General features: G+C 42.4%; 1 protein-coding gene across 1 annotated transcript in view; it reads right to left on the reverse strand.

Moving 5' to 3' along the window:
* The window catches only part of SLC5A5 (solute carrier family 5 member 5), a 53,265-nt gene that overhangs the window by 25,088 nt on the left and 7,301 nt on the right, over positions 1–20,876 (reverse strand). Inside the window, exons 2-4 of the mRNA XM_056844674.1 lie at positions 9,878–9,943; positions 2,100–2,151; positions 76–143 (exon numbers count right to left, since the gene is read on the reverse strand). Of these exons, the coding sequence (XP_056700652.1) occupies positions 76–143; positions 2,100–2,151; positions 9,878–9,943 (186 nt within the window). The remainder of the gene's footprint in view (positions 1–75; positions 144–2,099; positions 2,152–9,877; positions 9,944–20,876) is intronic.

Consider the following 20,876-nt stretch of genomic DNA (forward strand, 5'->3'; position numbering starts at 1 on the left):
AGCAGAAGACAGTGGAGGCTGTTGGCCAACATCTGGATAAGGGAGCAGATTTTCAAGAATAACCACGATACTCACAACGGTGGTGTAGAATGTACAGATGACTCCAGTAGAGAGGAGGGAGGCCCAGATATCTAGTCCAGTCACTAGAAGAATGAGAAAGGATCTTAATGCAGAAGGTTCTCTAGAACTACCAAAGCTGGTTGCAAACCCATTTGAAGCAGAATGAGTTCATTTATTTTGTATAATAATAGTTATTTGTTTTACATAATGGGCATAGAGAAGATGAAATAAGAGAATATGACAGAATAAATAATACAGATAATACATACCATGTTGAGATTACTACTACAGATATGAATATCTAACAAATCCACATCAAGGACCCAGTTATCTAAAATAGTATTCAAAAATAGCTTATCTAAATATAATATGAAAAACATTGAAATACATACCATAGTCTGATTATTTCTAGAATATCTATAATTAAGGTTCCCGTTCGAGGGAGCCTACCTTTGTTGCCCCTGGGCCGGAGAAACGAAACCAGCTGCGGGGGAGGTGAAGGACGGGTCAGCAGGACTCCTCCCCGGGTCGGAAAAGCAGAACCGGCAGCGGAGGCAGGGGAAGCCGAGACATCGGGTCGCTGGGGCAGGGGGTCAGGTGGCAGCTGCATGCCTAGCCACGGGCTGGGAAGCTGTTCCCCTTTAGGCCATGGAGCCCCCCCCCCCGTGGCTGCGAGCAAGCCAATCAGGGGGCAGCTGGGGCCAGGGGAAGGAGGGGGCAAGATCCAGAGGCAGAGGGAGTGGTTTCCTCCCCTCGGGGGCTTAAATTGAGCGCGGTGCACTCAAACTGAGCATTCCATTCCCGGTTTTGGTCCCCACCCTCCCTCCCAGTGTGGAATTTTCATCAGATAATTTCAATTGTCACAACTTGCGGGCGGTGTAGCATGGGGATTGAGGACAGTTTACTGGGGGAAAGCGGTTTGCAGGCCCCTTTCTTCCATACTGGGGGACCCAGTAAGGGGTTTTGGGTAAGGCTAAAGAAGGATAGGGGCAAGCAGCCTCTTCCCAAGTGGCGAGGGTATACCCAGTGGCTCATGTCTGGGTTTTCACCCCAGAAATTGCCATCCCTGGTTTCCCACAGCAGGACTGCTGTGGGGAGAGTTGTACGTTATGCCGTACTGGGGTCGGCTCACGTACCTGTCTCTGTCCCCATGCGGCGCCAAGGCTATTGCAGCTGTTGCCAATCAAGTTGTGGCCTAATACTTTCCAAAATATCAAAAATTCCAAATCTAGAAATTCTGTATTCAGTTGTTATAAGTGTTGATGTTATATTTGTTAAAATAAAAATGTTAAAGTGATGGAAATGGTTGCTGTCTGAAGTTTCTCCACAATAGGCCTTGGGACGACAATGGATAATATCTATGAATGATTTTATTAATTTGTCTGATAGGCATCTATTCATATCTCATTTCTTTGTAGAGCTTCCATCTTTAAAACTGGCCAGCTGGCCCAGGGCCGGATTTAGGTTTGATGAGGCCCTAAGCTATTGAAGGTAATGGGGCCCTTTATATGTCCAACTGTCCTTTGTCAACAACAAATTGTCGCTGTTTTTTGTGTTGAATATATGCTATATGGTAATTTATATATAGAAATGAGCAAACCAGTGATATTTTAGGGAGCAGGCTAGCAGGCGGGGCCCATTACTTAAATCATAGGAGCCTACACAACACAAAACACTGTTGCTGTATGTAGGTTTTATTTTATTTGTTTTTTATCTTATATTTTGGAAATGTACATCCAGTTTTTTTTAATATATTTTTTTGGGGGGGGGCCAAGAGAGTGGGGCCCTAAGCTATAGCATGTTTAGCTTATACGTAAATCCGGCACTGAGCTGGCCTCAATCGTAGACATATAGCAGGAGAAGACTTCCGTCACTTAAGCCCTATGTCAGGGACAAGTTTTACTTGCAAAGTTTCTATAATTTTCTTGCAAACAAATGTCGTTCAAGAAAGGGGGGATAGTCTAAAGGAGATCCAAACGAAGTGGGGTTTACTTCCAAGTAATACAAATTCAAACTGCATGACGGCTCATGGAGCATACCCTGGTTGAGGATCAAAGCCGGAGCATAGATGACAATTCCGGTGTACAGCATCTGGAAGAGATGGAAGGATGCACACGTCACAGAGGATGGCATATTTATTTACTTACTTCATTTATATTACACCTTTCTCACTGAGACTCAAGGCAGATTAAAATGGAAAACAATGCAATAAGTGCAGTATGATAACATACAACCAACTGAATTAGAGAGCAACAGTCTCAAAAACAAAGCATGACACCGACAACCAAGAAGAATCACGAGACTGGAAAATAGTGCAGTAAAACTGTGTATTACATACAGACTTGCGGTAGGGCAGCTGGACTGAGCGCCACATTTCCCGGGCTTCTCCCAGGGAAATCCAAGAAGTGCTCGATCTTGGGTGCCAAATAGCACCCCAACCCGGTTCTAACAAGTGGACCGGGAAGCAGGAATTTTCCCTGCAGCCAACAAGAGCGGTTTGATCCCTAAACTCTCTGAGGGAACTTCCATAAGTCCCCCGGAGGTTTAGATGCTGGTCCCGCCAGAACGGAGGGATATGCCAATGCCACAAACACTCCTTTGGCACTAGGCTCAGTCCTCCCCTATCTACTACCATCAAAGACTTACTACTACAATCAAAACCTCATCTCCAGAAATCCAAGTGAGTAATTGTTACTCTTTCGCACCTACCTGGAATAAGCAGTAACGGGGGGCTGATAAATATATTTTCAGATTCCGTATCTCTCCACTCAGTGTATAAAATAATTTTTGAATGAAAAATCCATCAGATAATACGGCAGGAACTTTATCAAGTTGATCGGCACATAGACTAAATAAACGGGACTTTTGGATTGGCATGAGCTTTACCAATCAGGCAGCGACACTAGAAGGGGAGGGAGAAATCAAACCCCCTCCCTTACAACCAAGACGTCTTTCCGGTTTAGGAAGGTCCTCCAACCACGTTTTATTGGAAGAGATCTATCTTGGAACCGGAAGACTGCAAGCTACAAACTTCAGTGCTCTACAGGTCAGCAGAACTCACTCATAAGGAAGAAGATTGCAGGACCGGAAGTGCTTCTCCCTAGTGTTACAGCAAAATAGCTTCTATACCTTGAAACCACTGAGAGGAGAAGACAGAAGGTCCGTGTCTCTGAAACTTCCTTTCCTTTCCTTTCGTTCCCCCCCTTTTAATATACAAATCCAATGCCTCTGTGACTGACATAATGCCTTTTTTACTAAGCGACAGGGACCCCAAGGCTACATTGTCAGTGGCAAGATTTGTTTCAGTCCTTATATCCCTCCAACACTAGATATATCCTGCTCAAGATCAATTGATCAAGGAGCTTCTAAGGGATAAAAGGAAAGGAAAGGAAACTTCCTGAATGCTTCCTGTTTCTGCTGACCTAGAGTGTCTCCTGCAACTTGTAGGTATTTTAATTTCAAAAAATCCCGTTTTAAGTTAAAAAGACAATTTTGATGCTGCCTTTTGTGGCGCCCCATGGCGCAGAGTGTTAAGCTGCAGTACTGCAGTCAAAAGCTCTGCTCATGACCTGAGTTCGATCCCAACGGATGTTGGGTTCAGGTAGCCGGCTCAAGGTTAACTCAGCCTTCCATCCTTCCAAGGTCGGTCAAATGAGTACCCAGCTTGCTGGGGGTAAAGGGAAGATGACTGGGGAAGGCACTGGCAAACCGCCCCGTAAACAAAGTCTGCCTTGGAAACGTCAGGATGTGACGTCACCCCATGGGTCAGGAATGACCCGGTGCTTGCACAGGGGACCTTTACCTTTACCTTTTTTTGTGGCAAAAATGTATCTATTCCACTGACAAGTAATTCACCACAGACTCTGGCCTCTGGATACCTGCCAATTTTTTTTTACTTTCTTAATGACACTGTAAATGTCTGGAGCCTGTCAACGCTCTGGTTCCTTACATAGCCCTGCATTTCCTAAACTCAAAGACACTGTGCAAGATACAACTATGGGGGAAAAAGTGCAAGACACACTAGCCAAACAATCTGAAGCCTTTGCAAAACAACATGAACAAATGTCCAGTCAAATGGCACAATTGACTTCTATGATGACTACCCTTAGCCAATCAACTCAAGCTATAAATCAAAAGCTTGATGCTGTCACAGAAGATATAAAGACGTAAAGGCTCAAGTTACACCAATAAAAGCAGATTTGAAGACAATGGATACTTCAGTCAAGAAGGTGATGGAAGAACAAAAAGAAGTGAAAAAGAAGATGGAAGGACATGACAGACAACTTGATGCAATACACTCTCAAGAAGATGTAGTTAAAGACCAGCTTGCTATGATGGACTTGAAGGTGAGAGAAGCTAATCTTCCCTTGCGTAATCTACCTGAAGATCTAGGGGATAATAAAGAGACCTTAATTACAGCACTAGCTGACCTATTTCAAATACAAGAACAAGAATAAGACCATGCAATAAACAGAATATATAGGATACCCTTGCCAGCAAGACTGAAAAAGTCTAAACCAAGAGATATTATGATTTCCTTTTACGACATTAGGATTAAGGATGTCATGATGCAGACTCACTATGAAAAGCCTGTTGTTGTAGGAGAGACACCATTAGTGATCCTTAAAGACATCCCTCGCCACCTCCTGACACAGAGAAATAAATACAAAGACTTCATATTGGTGCTGAGGAATAATGGAATAAGGTATCGATGGATAATGCCACAAGGTCTTACTTTTACCTACAAAGAGATCAGAACAACTGTTACTTCACTGGCAGATGCTGGAAAGTTTCAGAGAAGATACAAGAAAGAATTAGTAGGTCTTACTCCAGAACAAGAGCGACAACAAGAAGAGGAAGAGGAAGCTGAACTACAAGGAGCAGCTGGAGGATTTAAATCATAATTTAATCTGTATAATTCTGACACCATGGCTAAAGCAATCTCATGGAATGTGAATGGATTAAATAAAAAAGTTAAAAGAGCAAGGGTTTTCAAATATCTGCAAAAACAAAAATATTCATTAATTTGCCTACAGGAAACACATATTTCCACAAAAGACAGAAAATATCTGGAAAGACAAGCTTTAGGTCAGGCTTTTATTTCATCATCTAAAACAAAAACTAAAGGAGTAGTCTTATATGCTCATCCTAAATTAAATCCAGAATTTGTTTACAAGAATGAAGAAGGCAGAATCTTAATAATTAGAATAACAATACTGGGACAAAAAACGACAGTAGTGGGGATCTATGCACCAAATGAAGGTAAAGCCAAATTTTATGCACAACTTAATGGTTTAATTTCCCATTACGCTGGAGATCAGATTCTGTTAATGGGAGATTTTAATGGAGTTACTTTGCCTATTCTGGAAAGGAAAACAAGAGCTAAAGATGATAAAGAAGGATGCTTACCAAAATCCTTTTTTTGCATGATGGATGAATTTGAATTACAGGACATTTGGAGGACAATGAATACAACAGCTAAAGAATATATGTTTTATTCAGCAAGACACGATTCACACTCCAGAATTGATATAATATGGGCAAGCAAATCAATTTTTACCCAATTACGTAAAATTCATATAATACCAAGGACTTTTTCTGATCACAATCCAGTTTCATTTGAATTGAATAACTGGCAAGCATTTAGATGGCGATTAAATGATAAACTTTTGAAAGATGAAAAAATCCAGAAGGAATTAATTACCCTCATTAAAGACTTTTTTGAAATCAACTTGAATGGGGAAACCACCTTGAACATTGTTTGGGACACTTTTAAAGCGGTATTGAGAGGTTTTATAATTCAGAAAACACAACTACAACTAACAAATAATATACTTTGGGATTTACAAAACCTAGAATAAAAGCTTATACTGGAATCACAAGAAGACAAGAGAAATGATATTCTACTGAAGATTTCTGCTCATAAACATCAGCTGAACTTGGTGGTTACAGAAGAGATGAATAAAAACTTGAAATTTGCAAAACAAAGATATTTTGAACAAGCAAATCAACCTGGAAAATTTTTAGTTTGCCAATTGAGAGATTCCTTTCAGAAGAAAATTTTAGCAAAATTGCTATCTGCAAAAGGTCCTATTTATACAATGACTGATATACAAAAGGAATTTGTAACATATTATGCCAAATTATATCGTAAAGATGATATTTCTGGAAAAAAATTGAAAAGTTCTTGAACTCTATAAATATGAATAAACTATTTACAGCCCAACAGAAACTTATAGATGCTCCTATCACTATTGAAGAATTACGAGAAGCTATAACAAAACAAAAAACAGATAAAACTCCCGGACCAGATGGAATTACAGCTTTGTTTTATCGAATATTTAAGGAAAATTTATTGAACCCTCTTTTGATGGTCTGTAATACAATTTTGGATACAGGAATACTACCTGAGATGTGGTCACATGCCTTTATCTCATAGATCCATAAGACTGGAAGGGATCCAGAGAAAGTATCAAACTATAGGCCAATCTCTTTATTAAATGTGGATTACAAAATATATGCCTTGATTTTGTCAAATAGAGTTAAACAGTTTATTAAGGATTTAATACATGAAGACCAAGCGGGCTTTGTACCTGGAGGACAAATTAAAGATAATCTTAGAATATTATTAGATGCACTGGAATATTATGATCATAATAACCAGCACAAAGCAGCCTTTGTTTTTTTGGATGCAGAAAAAGCCTTTGACATGGTCACTTGGGATTTCATGAAAAAAGTTTTAGAAAAAATGAACTTTGGTGAACCTTTTAGGAGAGGCATTACAGCTATATATACGACACAAAAAGCGAAAATTTTGGTCAATGAATCTATGACAGACAATTGCACAATACAAAAAGGGACAAGGCAAGGATGCCCGTTATCCCCATTACTGTTCATTTTGGTTTTGGAAACTTTGTGCTGTAAGATAAGAGAAACGGAAGACATCCGCGGACTACAAATTAAAAAAACATGAATTTAAAATGAGAGAATTTGCGGATGACCTCCTGTTAATTTTGGAAGATCCAATTCACTCAATGAATAAATTGATGGAAACTTTGAATGCATTTGGCTGTGTCTCAGGATTTAAGATCAACCAAGACAAAACACAAACGCTATTTAAAAATCTCCCTGAAGCAGAACAGAAGAAATTTGTATCTTATACGGGATGGAAGAAAGCAAATAAAGTGAAATACTTGGGTACCTGGATTTCTACAAAGAATAAAGACTTGATCACTAATAATTATCTTACACTTTGGGAGACAATTAAAAAAGATATGATAATTTGGTACAATAAGAAACTTTCTTTTTTGGGATGTATTTCAACTACTCAATTGAATATTTTACCGAGGTTACTCTTTTTATTTCAGAATTTACCTATTATCTCCCATGTAAGATATTTTGATGTTTGGAGAAAAGACTTATTGAATTTCATCTGGCAAGGGAAAAAACTGAGAATTGCTTATAAATACCTTGTGGACTCTAAAGACAGAGGAGGTTTTGCAATTCCTAATTTTCAGCTATATACTGAAGCGGCTGCTTTAGTATGGCTCAAAGACTGGATTGAATTATCTAATGCACGATTACTTGATTTAGAAGGTTTTGATAATAGAAGTGGGTGGCATGGTTATTTGTGGAATGATAAAATTAAAATACAAACATCATTCCAGCAGCACAGAGTTAAATCTTCTTTATTTAGAACATGGATAAAATATAAACACATTCTTGAACCAAAGACACCGATGTGGATATCATCACAAGAAATGCTGACATTGCGTCCACTTAGGCCTGCACAGTTTGTTACATATCAGGATTTGTTGAAGTGGGATGGAAATAAATGTTTATTAAAGGACTACCAGGAAGTAAAAGATATTTTAACCTGGTTTCAGTATCACCAGATAAACTCTGTCTTCTTACAAGATTTGAAAACAGGATTTTCTAAAAATAAATCGCTATTTCAAAAATCTTTATTAGAGACAAAAGACCACCTTATTTCCAAGATGTACAAATTACTACTAGAAATCCACTGCGAACAAGAATGGATTAAACCAACTATGATTACTTGGGCACAAACTTTGGGTCATGATATACTGTTGGATAAATGGGAAAGGCTTTGGTCCCGTGACCTGAAATGTGTTCTTGCTCAATCTATGAGAGAAAATGTTTATAAAATGATGTATAGGTGGTACTTAACTCCTAAAAAGATGGTGAGGATTTATAATGTAACATCCCCAAAATGTTGAAATGTAACACAGAAATTGGTTAATTTCATCATATGTGGTGGACCTGTGACAAAGCAAAAAACTTTTGGGATATGATTTATAATGAAATAAGGTTGATTATTCAAAATAATATACCTAAATCTCCAGAAATGATGTTACTTAGTATGATACCGAACAATATTATGACTCAAAGATCCTTTTTAATTTATGCCACCACGGCTGCAAGGTTGGTTTATGCAGCTAAATGGAAATCAACGGACACTCCAGAAAAAAAAGACTGGATACTAAAAATGCTGGAACTGGTGGAGATGGCGAAACTTACGGCGCTTATAAATCAAAAGGATAATTCGCATTTTATGGGAGAGTGGGAGGCTTGGAAGAGCTATTGTGAAAATGAATTACACTTGGGGAAATTTGAAGGATATTCTTTGATATGATCTATTATGTATTAAATTTTTTCTTCTTTTATAAAAAAACTTTTGACAGAAAGATGGTTGATAGTTATATTTGAGAATGTACTTATGTGTATAAAACACTATTAGGATCAGAACTGTACTCGAAAGAGTTTACAAATTTATTTTGAGATTGACGGAGATGGAGGGGAAGTCACTTAGTTTAGTTAAATGTATTATTTGTATTTTCAACAACAATTTTACATTTTTCTTTATTTAAATGATTTGTATAAATTGTTGATATATATGTGTATGTGTTTTAAAATATAAAAACCAATAAAAATTATTATAAAAAACCCTGTATATTACATACAACTAAACAAGAGCAAAATTAGAGAACAATGCAAAAATAAGACTGCCTTAAATTCCACAAGCACTATGACATCATTCACTTTATAAAAATGTCCTCCTAAACAGACAAATTTTACACGCTCAGGATGATAGGAGTGCGGGAACATACGCTCCTTGTGTGCCTGGAGACTTTTGGACCTGAGAGGATCATGACTAAGGGGTTGAGCTTCTGGTTTACATGGTTCAATCCCCATCATCTCCAATTAAAAGGATCTTAGGTCACAAGTACTGGGAAAAACCTCTGTCGATCCTTGGAAAGCTGCCGCCAGTCAGAGCACGCGATTCTGAGATTAACAGAAGAGTGGTCTCACTCAACAGAAGGTAGGTTCATGTGCCCATGAACAAAGACCTGCACCTGTGCTCTCTTTAAGCCGTAGCTCAGTAGTAGAACTCTATGCAGAAAGTCCTTTATTCAATCTCCAGTTAAATAACAGGGTCTAGCACAAGACCCTGGAGAACCACATCTGATCAGAGCAGACTGACTGAGCTAGCTAGAGAAATGTTCTGTCTCTGTCCAAAGAAGCTTAGCATAGCTTAAATCAGTGTGCAAGGCAAACAATGCTGCTCACTGTGCAAAGGGCATCCGTGGCTCAGTGGTAGAGCATCTGCTTGGCATGCAGAAGGTTCATTCCCCAGCATCTCCAGTTAAAGGGATTAGGCAAGCAGGTGATGTGAAAGACCTCTGCCTGAGACCTTGGAGAGCAGCTGCCAGTCTGAGTAGACAATACTGACTTTGATGGACCAAGGGTCTGATTCAGTAGAAGGCAGATTCATGTGTGTTCATGTGTGACCTACCGTGGCAATAACGTACTGGATCGTCCCACACAGGCGGACCTTCTTGGAGAACCTCAATTCCAGATACTGCCAAGACAAGAACAGGAAAAGGGTGTTGAAATGTAGTCGGAGTTACATAGTCTCTTCAAAGGATTTCTGTGGAAAGCTTCTGGCCATGGCTCAAGGAAAATGGCAATGTTTCAGATCAAGATGCCAAACATAACAGGAGGGAGAATTTTCAAGCTTTCCTGGGAATGAGTTCTATGGGTTTGGCTGCACCCACAACACCAGGTCTTTTTATAATTGTTTCTTAGCCTTCGTGTCAGGCAAAGTGATGGCCCAGAATTTTTTTTTCTTTGCCCAATGCACATCACATATAATTATAAGAGAGCCAGCGTGGTTAAGAGTGGTAGTTTGGAGAGGTGGACTCTGATCTGGAGAACTGGGTTTGATTCCCCACCCCTCCACATGAGTGGCGGAGGTGGTGGACTCTGATCTGGTGAACTGGATTTGTTTCCCCACTCCTCCATACAAAGCCTGCTGGGTGACCTTGGGCTAGTCACAGCTCTCTTAGAGCTCTCTCAGCCCTACCTACCTCACAGGGTTTCTGTTGTAGGGAGGGGAAGGGAAGGTGATTGTAAGCTGGTTTGAGTCTCCCTTAAGTGGTAGAGAAAGTCGGCATATAAAAACCAACTCTTCTTCTGCTTCTTCTTAAATACTTTTTTAGACGGATCCTTGGATTTTTTAGCAATTTAAAAATGTTTCACGCACATTAAAATGATACATACAAACACGCACAAACACATAGTGCTGTTTTTTTGTTTCTAAAAATGCCGGTATTCATATATAAGGTTGCACCAATTTCCACCAGTTCCCGTCAGGACTTGAGAGAGAGCCAGCCACCCACCCAAAAGGTGCCAGCCACACAAAAAAAAAACCCAAATCAAGTAAAAAAGGCAAATAAACCCAAATTATATTTCAGGATAAATTTGCAGAAGAACGTTGTAATCCCTACAGTTCAGCCAAATCTTACTTTGGAATAAACTCCTCTAGACACAAACAGATTGTCATCCTTGCAACCAAGATAATGAGGGAAATTTCACAAAACCCAAGTCTAGGCATGTGCACAGTTTTGGTCCCACTGAATGCACTTTGCTTCTTCTGTGTATCAGCTTCTAAGTTTCCATGTCCTTTTCTGATAAAATGGCCCCGCTGACCTGCAACAGCCATTCTGTCCGGCCCTGTGAGTCAACTAGGTACAGCTACTGCCACCAACTGGTCATTTTAGGAATTTTCCACCAAGAGGGCCAGTGCTTCCAACCACTTCGAACATTGCCATTCCAGGGCCCCACCTTGTGCATTCCCACTACCCAAGTTCTGGTTGCCCCACGGATGGTTAGAAATACTTGCACACTTCCAAGGAATTATCAACTCAGCAATTGACCACCTTCCATCCCTTGGCACCAGTTTTGAATGCCATATTTGAACAGCAGAGGTCTATATGGCGCAGAGAACAACTACCAGCATTCAAATTAGTATGGAGTTTATTACAAGTAAAATGTTCACACACATACTTTTCAGCACAGCAATGGATTGAGCAAGGATTACAAAAGAAAAGGTGTAAACACACAATTCTTCTGCCCCTCACTCTGTATATGCCCTAGCTGGTCTTATTCTAAAGCAGCCCCTTTAACTGCATTCTAAAACTTCCCATTACTTTGGAGCCTTTGTCTAGACAGACAGTCCTTTGTCGGCTCCACATGGCTATGGTGGTTTTCAGCTGGAACTCAAATGTAAAAGCTCCTTCCCCAAGCATGGACCACCCAAAATGGACCCTTCTCCCTATATGCCAAGGGATTTTATTACCTGTTTTCCCACCCCTCATGGGTCAAACAATCTTTTCCTGAAAACTCCAGGAAGATACAATCTAGCCCTTCACACCCCCAAGTCTCTGTGTTTTTTCTAGGTATCAGATTCCCAGTTAAGGTTTGAGCTGACCATTTTATCGTCTCTGGCCATTTTCAAAGCTTTGATGGTTGGTATTGGGCAAGACTTAGGAGCAACTGATTCCCCCCTTCCTGCCTGTCTACAGCTTGGAGTAAGAAAAACTTTTAAAACTCCAACTAAAAATGCATTTATCCACACCTTTGTTTAGTGCCATAAAGCAGTGGGCTAGTTCGGTATAAACAAGGATGGTGCTGCCTGCATGGAAATATACAGATCGGCCTTGATTTCATTGCTTTGGTGGAAAATTGAGATTTGCCCACAGTGTGCAATCAAACTGGGGTTTCCAGCTAAGTCCCGAAGTCCAACGCGTCAACTATCAGGCCACCACAGGATCAAAATTATTATTTTCCATCAATAGCTCTGCAGAAGCACAACTGTCTTTTTGTTAGAACACAGCGTAGCCTTTGCCCCCGAGTAAAACACAGCTATCTTAATAGACCAACTGACCCTATCTTAAGAGCTTTGGGGGTTTAAAAAAAACCCAACGACCTTCCTTTCACAACGTTGTTGATTTCTGGAATGTCAAGAAGAGCAAAGCTTCAGACCTTTGCTCCACTAGGCTTCTGACTCACGTGTACGGTAGTAGGTCGTGGGGGGGAGGTTACCGTTAGCAAAAGCTCTTCCTTTTCTAAAGGCATATGACATTTGTTACATACAAATATACTTGGAGCCAAAGAAGAAACTCCCAAATCATGGCAGAGTGACTTCACAGTGACACGGAAGCAAAACTTCAGTGACTTCCTTGCTTCAGACTGGGCCATGAGACATGGACCTATGGATGAGGAAGCCCCCAGTTTGAATCTTGCCTTGGCCATGAACTCATTAATAAAGAAACTATTCTCTCAACCTCACTTGCCCATCTGAATTCGAGGGTTCATCCTGACCTGCCTTACAGGGTTGTCATAAAAATTGTCACGAGATTTTTTTCCACCAAGTCACAGCTGACTTATGGTGACCCCGTAGGGTTTTCAAGGCAAGAGATGGTGGTTTGCCATTGCCTGCCTCCGAGAGAACTGTGACTGGCCCAAGGTCACCCGGCAGGAATTTTGGGGAGAATTTGAGCCCCCTGATAATTTTTAACTGATTATATTTGGAAAATTACTTCCATGACTAACAGTGCAATCCTAAACAGAGTTTAGAGTGCAATCCTAAACAGACTTCAAGACCATTGAAGTCCAAGGGGCTTTTGTGTGTGTGCATGTGCGCGTGCCGTCATGTCACAGCTGACTTATGCCGACCCCGTAGGATTTTCAAGGCAAGAGACGTTCTGAGGTGGTTTGCCATTGCCTGCCTCCGCGTGGGTTGAGAGAGTTCTGAGAGAACTGTGAGTGGCCCAAGGTCACCCAGCAGGCTTCACATAAAGGAGCAGGAATCGAACCCAGTTCTCCAGATTAGAGACCGCCATTCTTAACCACTACACCATGCTGGAGGTTCCACTTATTCATCAAGGGTAATAGCCATTGCTGGACCTCTCATCCTCCATAATTCCCCTCTACAGCCAACTATACTAGTGACCATTAGTGCATCAAGTGGCAGTGAGTTCCACAAGTTAATTAATCATGGAAGAAATACTTCTTTTTGTCTGTCCTGGATCCCCTTTCTATGTACTATGTTGGTAGTCTGTGAACTCTTGTACTGGGGGCGGTAGTTTTCTCCATAAGTCCCCATTTTGCTGGAACCCTTCATTAATCTACTTCCTGCTCCCAGATCAAATGTACCTAAATAAATAATATGTCTAGCCTGGTGTGCATGAGTAGGAGGCCTGGACACTTTGAATTCATTGTGCTTCAGAATGTCCTTCCTGGAAAACCTTTTTAGCTTTTCTCTTCGACAGCCGAAACACTTCTGTTCAACTGTGAGGATCAGATGCGAGTCGATCGCCTGGTCAGTTCAACTTGAAACCGAATTACTTGAATGCCTGCTAAAGAGGTCCGCATCAGTTTTAGTCAAACCAGCACATGTTCAAGCATGCTGCCAATCCAAACACAGCACCAGCGATTAATGTTGCTGCTTAGTTGAACACTGAAAGGTAGGATGTCTTTAAACTGTTTTTATTTAGGACTGATTTGTATGATTTGTGACTGACTTAACTATTTCGGGGTCTCCCAGTCTTTCTGAGCCTGTGGGCACCTTTGCAATTCTGACATTGGGTGGTGGGCACAACCACAAAATGGCCACCATGGAAGGTGGAGCCCCCCCACCCACACATACACACACATGTGCGCACACAAAGGAAGCCCAAGCGCTGGGAATAAGAGGGTTAATTTGGAAAAACACTGGGAATGAGGAAGAAGAAGAGTTAGTTTTTATATGCCGACTTTCTTTACCTTTTAAGGAAAATCAAACCGGCTTTCATTCTCCATCCCTTCCTCTCCCCACAACAGACACCTTGTGAGGTAGGTGAGGCTGAGAGAGCTCTGAGAGAACTGTGACTAGCCCAAGGTCACCCAGCTGGCATCATGTGGAGGAGTGGGGAAACCAACCTGGTTCACCAGATTAGTCCGCTGCTCATGTGGAGGAGTGGGGGAATCAAATCCGGTTCTCTAGATAAGAGTCTACCGCTCTTAACCACTACACCACACTGGCTCTCTAAGGACAGTGTGCCAATCCCTGGACTATTTGGGTTATGCCTGTTTGGCTTCTGGTGGTGGTGTCCCAGCTGATTTATGGTGGACCCGTGGGGTTTTCAAGGCAAGAGACGAAAGGGGTGGTTTGCTGTTGCCTGCCTCTGCGTAGTGATCCTGGACTTCCATGGTTGTCTCCCATCTAAGAACTCACCAGGGCTGACCCTTGTTCACTTCTGAGATCTGATGAGATCATCCTCTAGGACATCCTTTTTAAGATAGGGAGCTTAAAACAGAACACAGTTTTCCAAATAAGCCCTCCTCAGGCTCTGTCTCAAAAATCTTCCAGTATTTCCCTGCCTGGAGCTGGTAACCCTAATCTTTCCACACAAACACACACTTCATCAAGATAGACGTTTGACTAATTGTCATTTGTAAGAGGTCTTGTGAGAATATCCTACAAGGGGAGGAGTAGGGTTGCCAGGTCCCTCTTCACCACCAGTGGGAGGTTTTGGGGGGCAGAGCCTGAGGAGGGCAGGGTTTGGGGAGGGGAGGGACTTAAATGCCATAGAGTCCAATTGCCAAAGCGGTCATTTTCTCCAGGTGAACTGACCTATATCGGCTGGAGAACAATTGTAATAGCAGGAGATCTCCAGCTAGTACCTGGCGGCACTAGCTCCTCTGAGGAACTCTTAAGGAACCATTTGATACCACGATTCATGGAACTATTTCTGACTGGAAGCAACTTTGTCAGTCCAACTTCCATTTTGAAATCATGACATGACGATCCTCATCATATATTAAATGCGATTGAAGAAGCTGATTTTCGAAATAGGCAAATCGGATCCTTTCTTATCTTGCCCATTTTCAAAATTCATTCCTTTTTTGAGTCCAGATCACATGAACTGTAAGCAACAACCAGAACTTGTGTAACTGGGAACACGGTCCCTTTAAATCTCGGAAGAAGCAGCGGCAAGGCATCGCACGTCACAATCTTCCCTATGGGACTATAACCTAAAAGTATTTTGCATGTGTTGAAAAGGGTCTCCATCTCTGGTGCTCCAGTTATAGTACATGTTGGTTTGAATTTGTACATTGGAAATGTATTTGTTTTACACTTTGTAAATATTGCAATTGTAGTATATGTGTAGTTAGATAGACCGATTTCTCATGTTGATATCATTTTCATGTTTAGCATCCAGTACCTTGAGTCTTTTTTATATTTGATAGATGCTTTTTTCTAAGTTAAGGTCATAGTGCTGTTTTTTCAGTTTTAGTACCTGGAGGTTGGCAACCCTAGGGAGGGGCAGGAATCTTGAGAAAGTGTTTGGGGCTTCTCACGCAGAAGCCTTAAAGGAATCTGAAGGGGAAGGCGGATTCCTTTCCTTTTATCCCTTAGAAACTCCTTGATCAATTGATCTTGAGCAGCATATATCTAGTGTTGGAGGGATATAAGGATTGAAACAAATCTTGCCACTGACCATGTAGCCTTGGGGTCCCTATCGCTTAGTAAAAAAGGCATTATGTCAGTCACAGAGGCATTGGATTTGTATATTAAAAGGGGGGAAATATAGTGCGATCAAAGTTCCTCGTAAAAGCAGCATTCCAAAAGGGCATGGGCTAATGAGTCAATAGAACCAGAAGAGAAAGGGCAGATCCTGTCTGAGTATGGTATATTCAGAATTCTGCCCTGTATTACCATAGAAGGTAATTCAATCTAGCCAAGCAAAAAGCTCTACAGAGACGAGGAGTTGTCAGATAATATGTATAGGCAGGCAAACCACGTGGAGGGGGTATTCCAAAGAACTGGGATGAACAGACGTGACGAGCATGAAAAGTAGTGCTGTTATAATCGAGCTCTTTAATGCGCTTTTTAATTTTGGTAAAAGCTTCAGTTTTCCCAAGATCTAATAACATATCCTGCGAGAAGCCCAACAACGACAGTTTCTCATCTAAGATTTTTTGCCATGAGGATTTAAAAGGGTCATGCTTCAGAGAAGCTAGGAACCCCTCAGTGCTAAAGCATAATTTAAGGTGTAGTCTAAAGGCGGCCAACCACGCCCTAGCTTCAAGTGACATTTGGCCAAACTCGGAACGAAGAGTAACGCCAGCAACACATCGAGGGGCATTTAGGAGTTTTCGTAAGAACTAAAGCAGTGGACGATCAATAGATTCATTGATGACTGTTATCCAGATGGCAACACCAAAGAGGATACTTGGGGTAATTTTCAGGTTAAAAACCTGAATAGCCCCTGGAATATATTTGCCACCTTTGGTGTGAAAAAAGTTGACAATAGCACCAACTTCAGGTTTAATTTTGTTGGACACTGCTTTTTGATGGGCATTCCAATTTAAGTTATGGGAAAACAGAATGCCAAGGTAAACAAACTCCTTGACTTGGTCAACCTCAAAGCCATCTAATACCCAGCAAAAAAGAGGCATTTTTCTCCTCTTAGTGAAGATCATAATCTTAGATTTATGATGGTTTATTTTAAGACCTTCCCTAGAGCAGTACTCAGAAAAAGTTTGCAAAGACCTTTTCAAACCAATTCTTGTGCGGGACAGGAGAACTGCATCGTCAGCATAGAGTAGAATTGGGATGGGATGACTTGCAAGCTTTGGGGGGTGGCAAAACTCTGAGAAATTGGTTGCCATATCATTCAGGTATAGATTAAACAAGAGAGGAGCAAGGAGGCAACCTTGTCTAATTCCCTTGACCAGTTCAAAGGGCTCGGTTAGTTCTCCTTGGATGCCACAGCGAACCTGAGCTGTGAGGTCAGTATGAAATTGCTGAATAAGCCATAGTAACCTCCTATCCATAGTAGGATGTGATAGTTTCAACCATAGCTTCTCCCTCGGGATGGTATCAAAAGCTCCCTTAAGATCCATAAAACCCGCATAAAGGGTGCCATTTCCGGGGGAGGAATATTTCTCGGCTAGATGGGAGAACACTAAACAGTGGTCCGTGACAAACCAACCGGAAGGTGGATTCAGTGCCTGCACCCTCATCTCTCAGCTCCAGTCAGTTTGCACGGCTCGTTGACATGATGCTGCTGTACGGCTGGTTTCCCCCAAGCCTTCCCAAGAGGGTCCTTCCCACGTCACTGCTGAGCCCATCCTTGCTTCTTCAAAAGCACTCACCAGCCCTTCAGCCCCCTCAGCTGAGCGAGCAAGCAGCAGCCAGGACCCACGGCTGCCAGAAAGGCCGGTGGCAGCCTGCTTGCAGGGTCTGAAGTTTGTAGTAGGCTGAAAGCCTGCCATAAATACAGCTGGTTAGAAGCACGTGAGCTAGGGTTGCCAACCTCCAGGTAGTAGCTGGAGATCTCCTACTATTTAGGGTTGCCAACCTCCAGGTACTAGCTGGAGATCTCCTGCTATTACAACTGATCTCCAGCTGATAGAGATCAGTTCACCTGGAGGAAAGGACCGTTTTGCCAATTAGACTCTATGGGATTGAAGTCCCTCCCCTCCCCAAACTCCACCCTCCTCAGGCTCCACCCCAAAAACCTCCCGCTGGTGGTGAAGAGAGACCTGGCAACCCTATTACTATTACAACTGATCTCCAGCCAACAGTAGGGCTGCAAGCTCCAGGTTGGGAAATACCTGGAGATTTTGGGGGCGGAGCCTGAGGAGGGCGGGGTTTGGAGAGGAGAGGGACTTCAATGCCATAGAGTCCAATTGCCAAAGCGGCTATTTTCTCCAGGAGAACTGATCTCTATCGGCTGGAGATCAGTTGTAATAGCAGATTTCCAGCCACCACTTGGAGGTTGGCAACTCTAGCCAACAGAGATCAGTTCACCTGGAGAAAATGGCCACTTTGGCAATTGGACCCTTTGGCATTGAAGTCCCTCCCCTCCCCAAACCCAGCCCTCCTCAGGCTCCGCCCCAAAAAAACTCTCTCTCCAGTTGTGAAAAGGGACCTGGCAACCCTAACGTGAGCTTTGGTAGGAAAAACGAGCTGGCCACCTTCCTAGCAACGCAAGAAAGACAAAATAAAGATGCCTTTTTTCTTTTTATTCTTGTTTAACATGTATGAAGAGCCAAGGTAGATTTTCCCACGGTCTTACTTAGAAATAAACAGATTGTACCAAAGCCTGGAAAATCTGCTACGGTCTTGTGGACACAGACAGGTTCACAGGTAAATAATATTGGCCGAGACTCCTGAAAAAGAGGACAGAAATGGAGGGGCCAAAATTGCAGCTCCTTCTGTGGGAAACAAAATTGTTTGCTTGCTGGCTTGGTTCCAATTGCTGGCTTGGTTCCAATTTCCCCCTTTTAAAACCTGTTTTCATTGACACCTCTTGTTAAACCATATCTCAGTGACCTTTGACTGACAGCCATAAACTTTACCACTACAGTTAATGTGCTTATAATTATGTGGCAACTCTTGTTGATTTAGTCAGATATCATTGGTCTTGTTCTGCTCCACGGCGCATTGATCTTATGGTAAGGCGGAGATGCAAACCTAAATTAGCCATCAAATTAACATCATGTGAATTACATAGGAATACATTTCCTCCCAAGGTATGCTTCTGCTAATCAGTTCAAGATAAACTTGTCACCTAGAGAACCATCTTGATTTGCCTAAGGAAATCAGACCCAAATTGGCAGCCGATTGCTATTCTTGTTTGACAGATCTCCAGGTATAAATTATAATCTAGCAGATACACGCTTCTTGTTTGCTCTCCCTTCACATCCAAAGTGTTCTACATTTTGGAATCTGGAATACCTGCTTGTATGTTGCGATGTTGTGTTGACTTTCCTCTCATCTTAGAACTTTGATTCCAGCGGTCAGCTGGGATGTAAAAACCGTTCATCAGATGGAAAACAAAAAGATGAGCCAAAGGTTTCACTGAACAGCTGACACCCTGGGCAATTTTTGCGGGGAGTTGCGTACACATCCATGACTCATCCTTGGTGCAGGCTTTGGAAAAGTAGATGCTGTGCCGGCAATCCCAAGCATGCAAAAAATGTGCTCCACCACTGAGCTATGGCTATACAAGCAGAAGGGTATCTTTCTAGATTTTGCTGTTGACCATTTGAAGCTGGTTTATTCCAAATCAGACTATTGGTCCATGTAGTCCTGTATGGTCATTTATGCATTGGAGCTTAACCTAAGGTTCGTTGCTCGCTGAACCCACACTTTCCTGTTGGGAATCTATGCACCAGCAGTCTCCAAGCTCAAATCAAGTCCCTGTCCCTTTAAATGCTACTTTGTAATTGGCTTACTTTGTGGAGAAAATCCCCCCAACCCAACTGCCAGAAGAAAAAGCATGTTAAGAATAACAACAAAAATGGAGCAATCTGAAAGGAAGGGGGCGGGGGAGAAATCCAAGCCTCGGTTTTAAAAAGCTTTTCTTCTGCACAGAAAGAGCTCCAAGGAAGCAAGAAGCAGGAAGCATTTGAAACCCTGCCTCTGGACATGCTGCTTTATAATTGGCTGTGAGAGAAACCAAGCTTGCACGTCCCGCACTTTGCCTTCTGCATGGCAATTTCACCAAGGCTTTGCTCAGGGAAGATGGAAGAGTCGGGTTAACAGAGGAATGGGAAGACCCGGACATTGTGAGGGCTGGCAGCGAGGTCATCTCTAATGGATGGAAAACTCAGGCATAACTCCAAGGAACAAACGAGACAGACCAGGGGCAATCCCTGCCCCTCCCCAAAATCTCCCACCAGAGGAGAGGGGGGACTTGGCAACCCTATGGATGGAATTTTACCTGGAGAAAATGGCCGCTTTGGGATTTGGACTCTATGGCATTGTACCCCATTGAAGTTCCTCTTCAAACCCTGCCCCCTTTAGGCTCCACCCCCAAAATCTCCAGGTATTTTCCAACCCAGAGCTGGCAACCCTAGGCCTGAGCCTTCCTGACGTGCAATGGTCCACATGTTCACTCATGGGTTTCCCCAATAAGCTGAACTGCACACACACCTGGCCTGGACCATTTCAAGTCAGGTAGTGGGAGGCTGAAGCTTCTTCTCCATAGCGAATGGGGTGCTGGAGGCATGGTGAACTGAGGGGGATCTGCGAGTCACATGATTGTGATGCATAGGGTTGCCAACCTCCAGGCGGTGGCTGGAGAACTGCTATTACAGCTGATCTCCAGGCGACAGAGATCAGTTCCCCTGGAGAAAATGGCCGCTTTGGCAATTGGATTCTATGGCATTGAAGTCCCTCCCCTCCCCAAACCCCGCCCTCCTCAGTCTCCCCCCCCCAAAAAAAAGAAAACCTCCTGCCAGTGGTGAAGAAGAGGGACTGGCAATCCTATCTGCAAAGCATAAAGCCACATAGGGCCTAGCCAGCCCATTTCATGGGCAAGCACGGGATCATCCCAAACTGTCGATAAGAAGAGATTGCCAGACAAGGCCATTTCCCTAGCCTAGCCTAAAAGAACAAGCACTTCCTTGGCTTGGAAAGCAGAGCTGTTTGCAGTCATTTGCAGAGCCAAAAA

Source organism: Euleptes europaea, chromosome 2 (assembly GCF_029931775.1).
Source record: "Euleptes europaea isolate rEulEur1 chromosome 2, rEulEur1.hap1, whole genome shotgun sequence".
NCBI lineage: Eukaryota > Metazoa > Chordata > Lepidosauria > Squamata > Sphaerodactylidae > Euleptes > Euleptes europaea.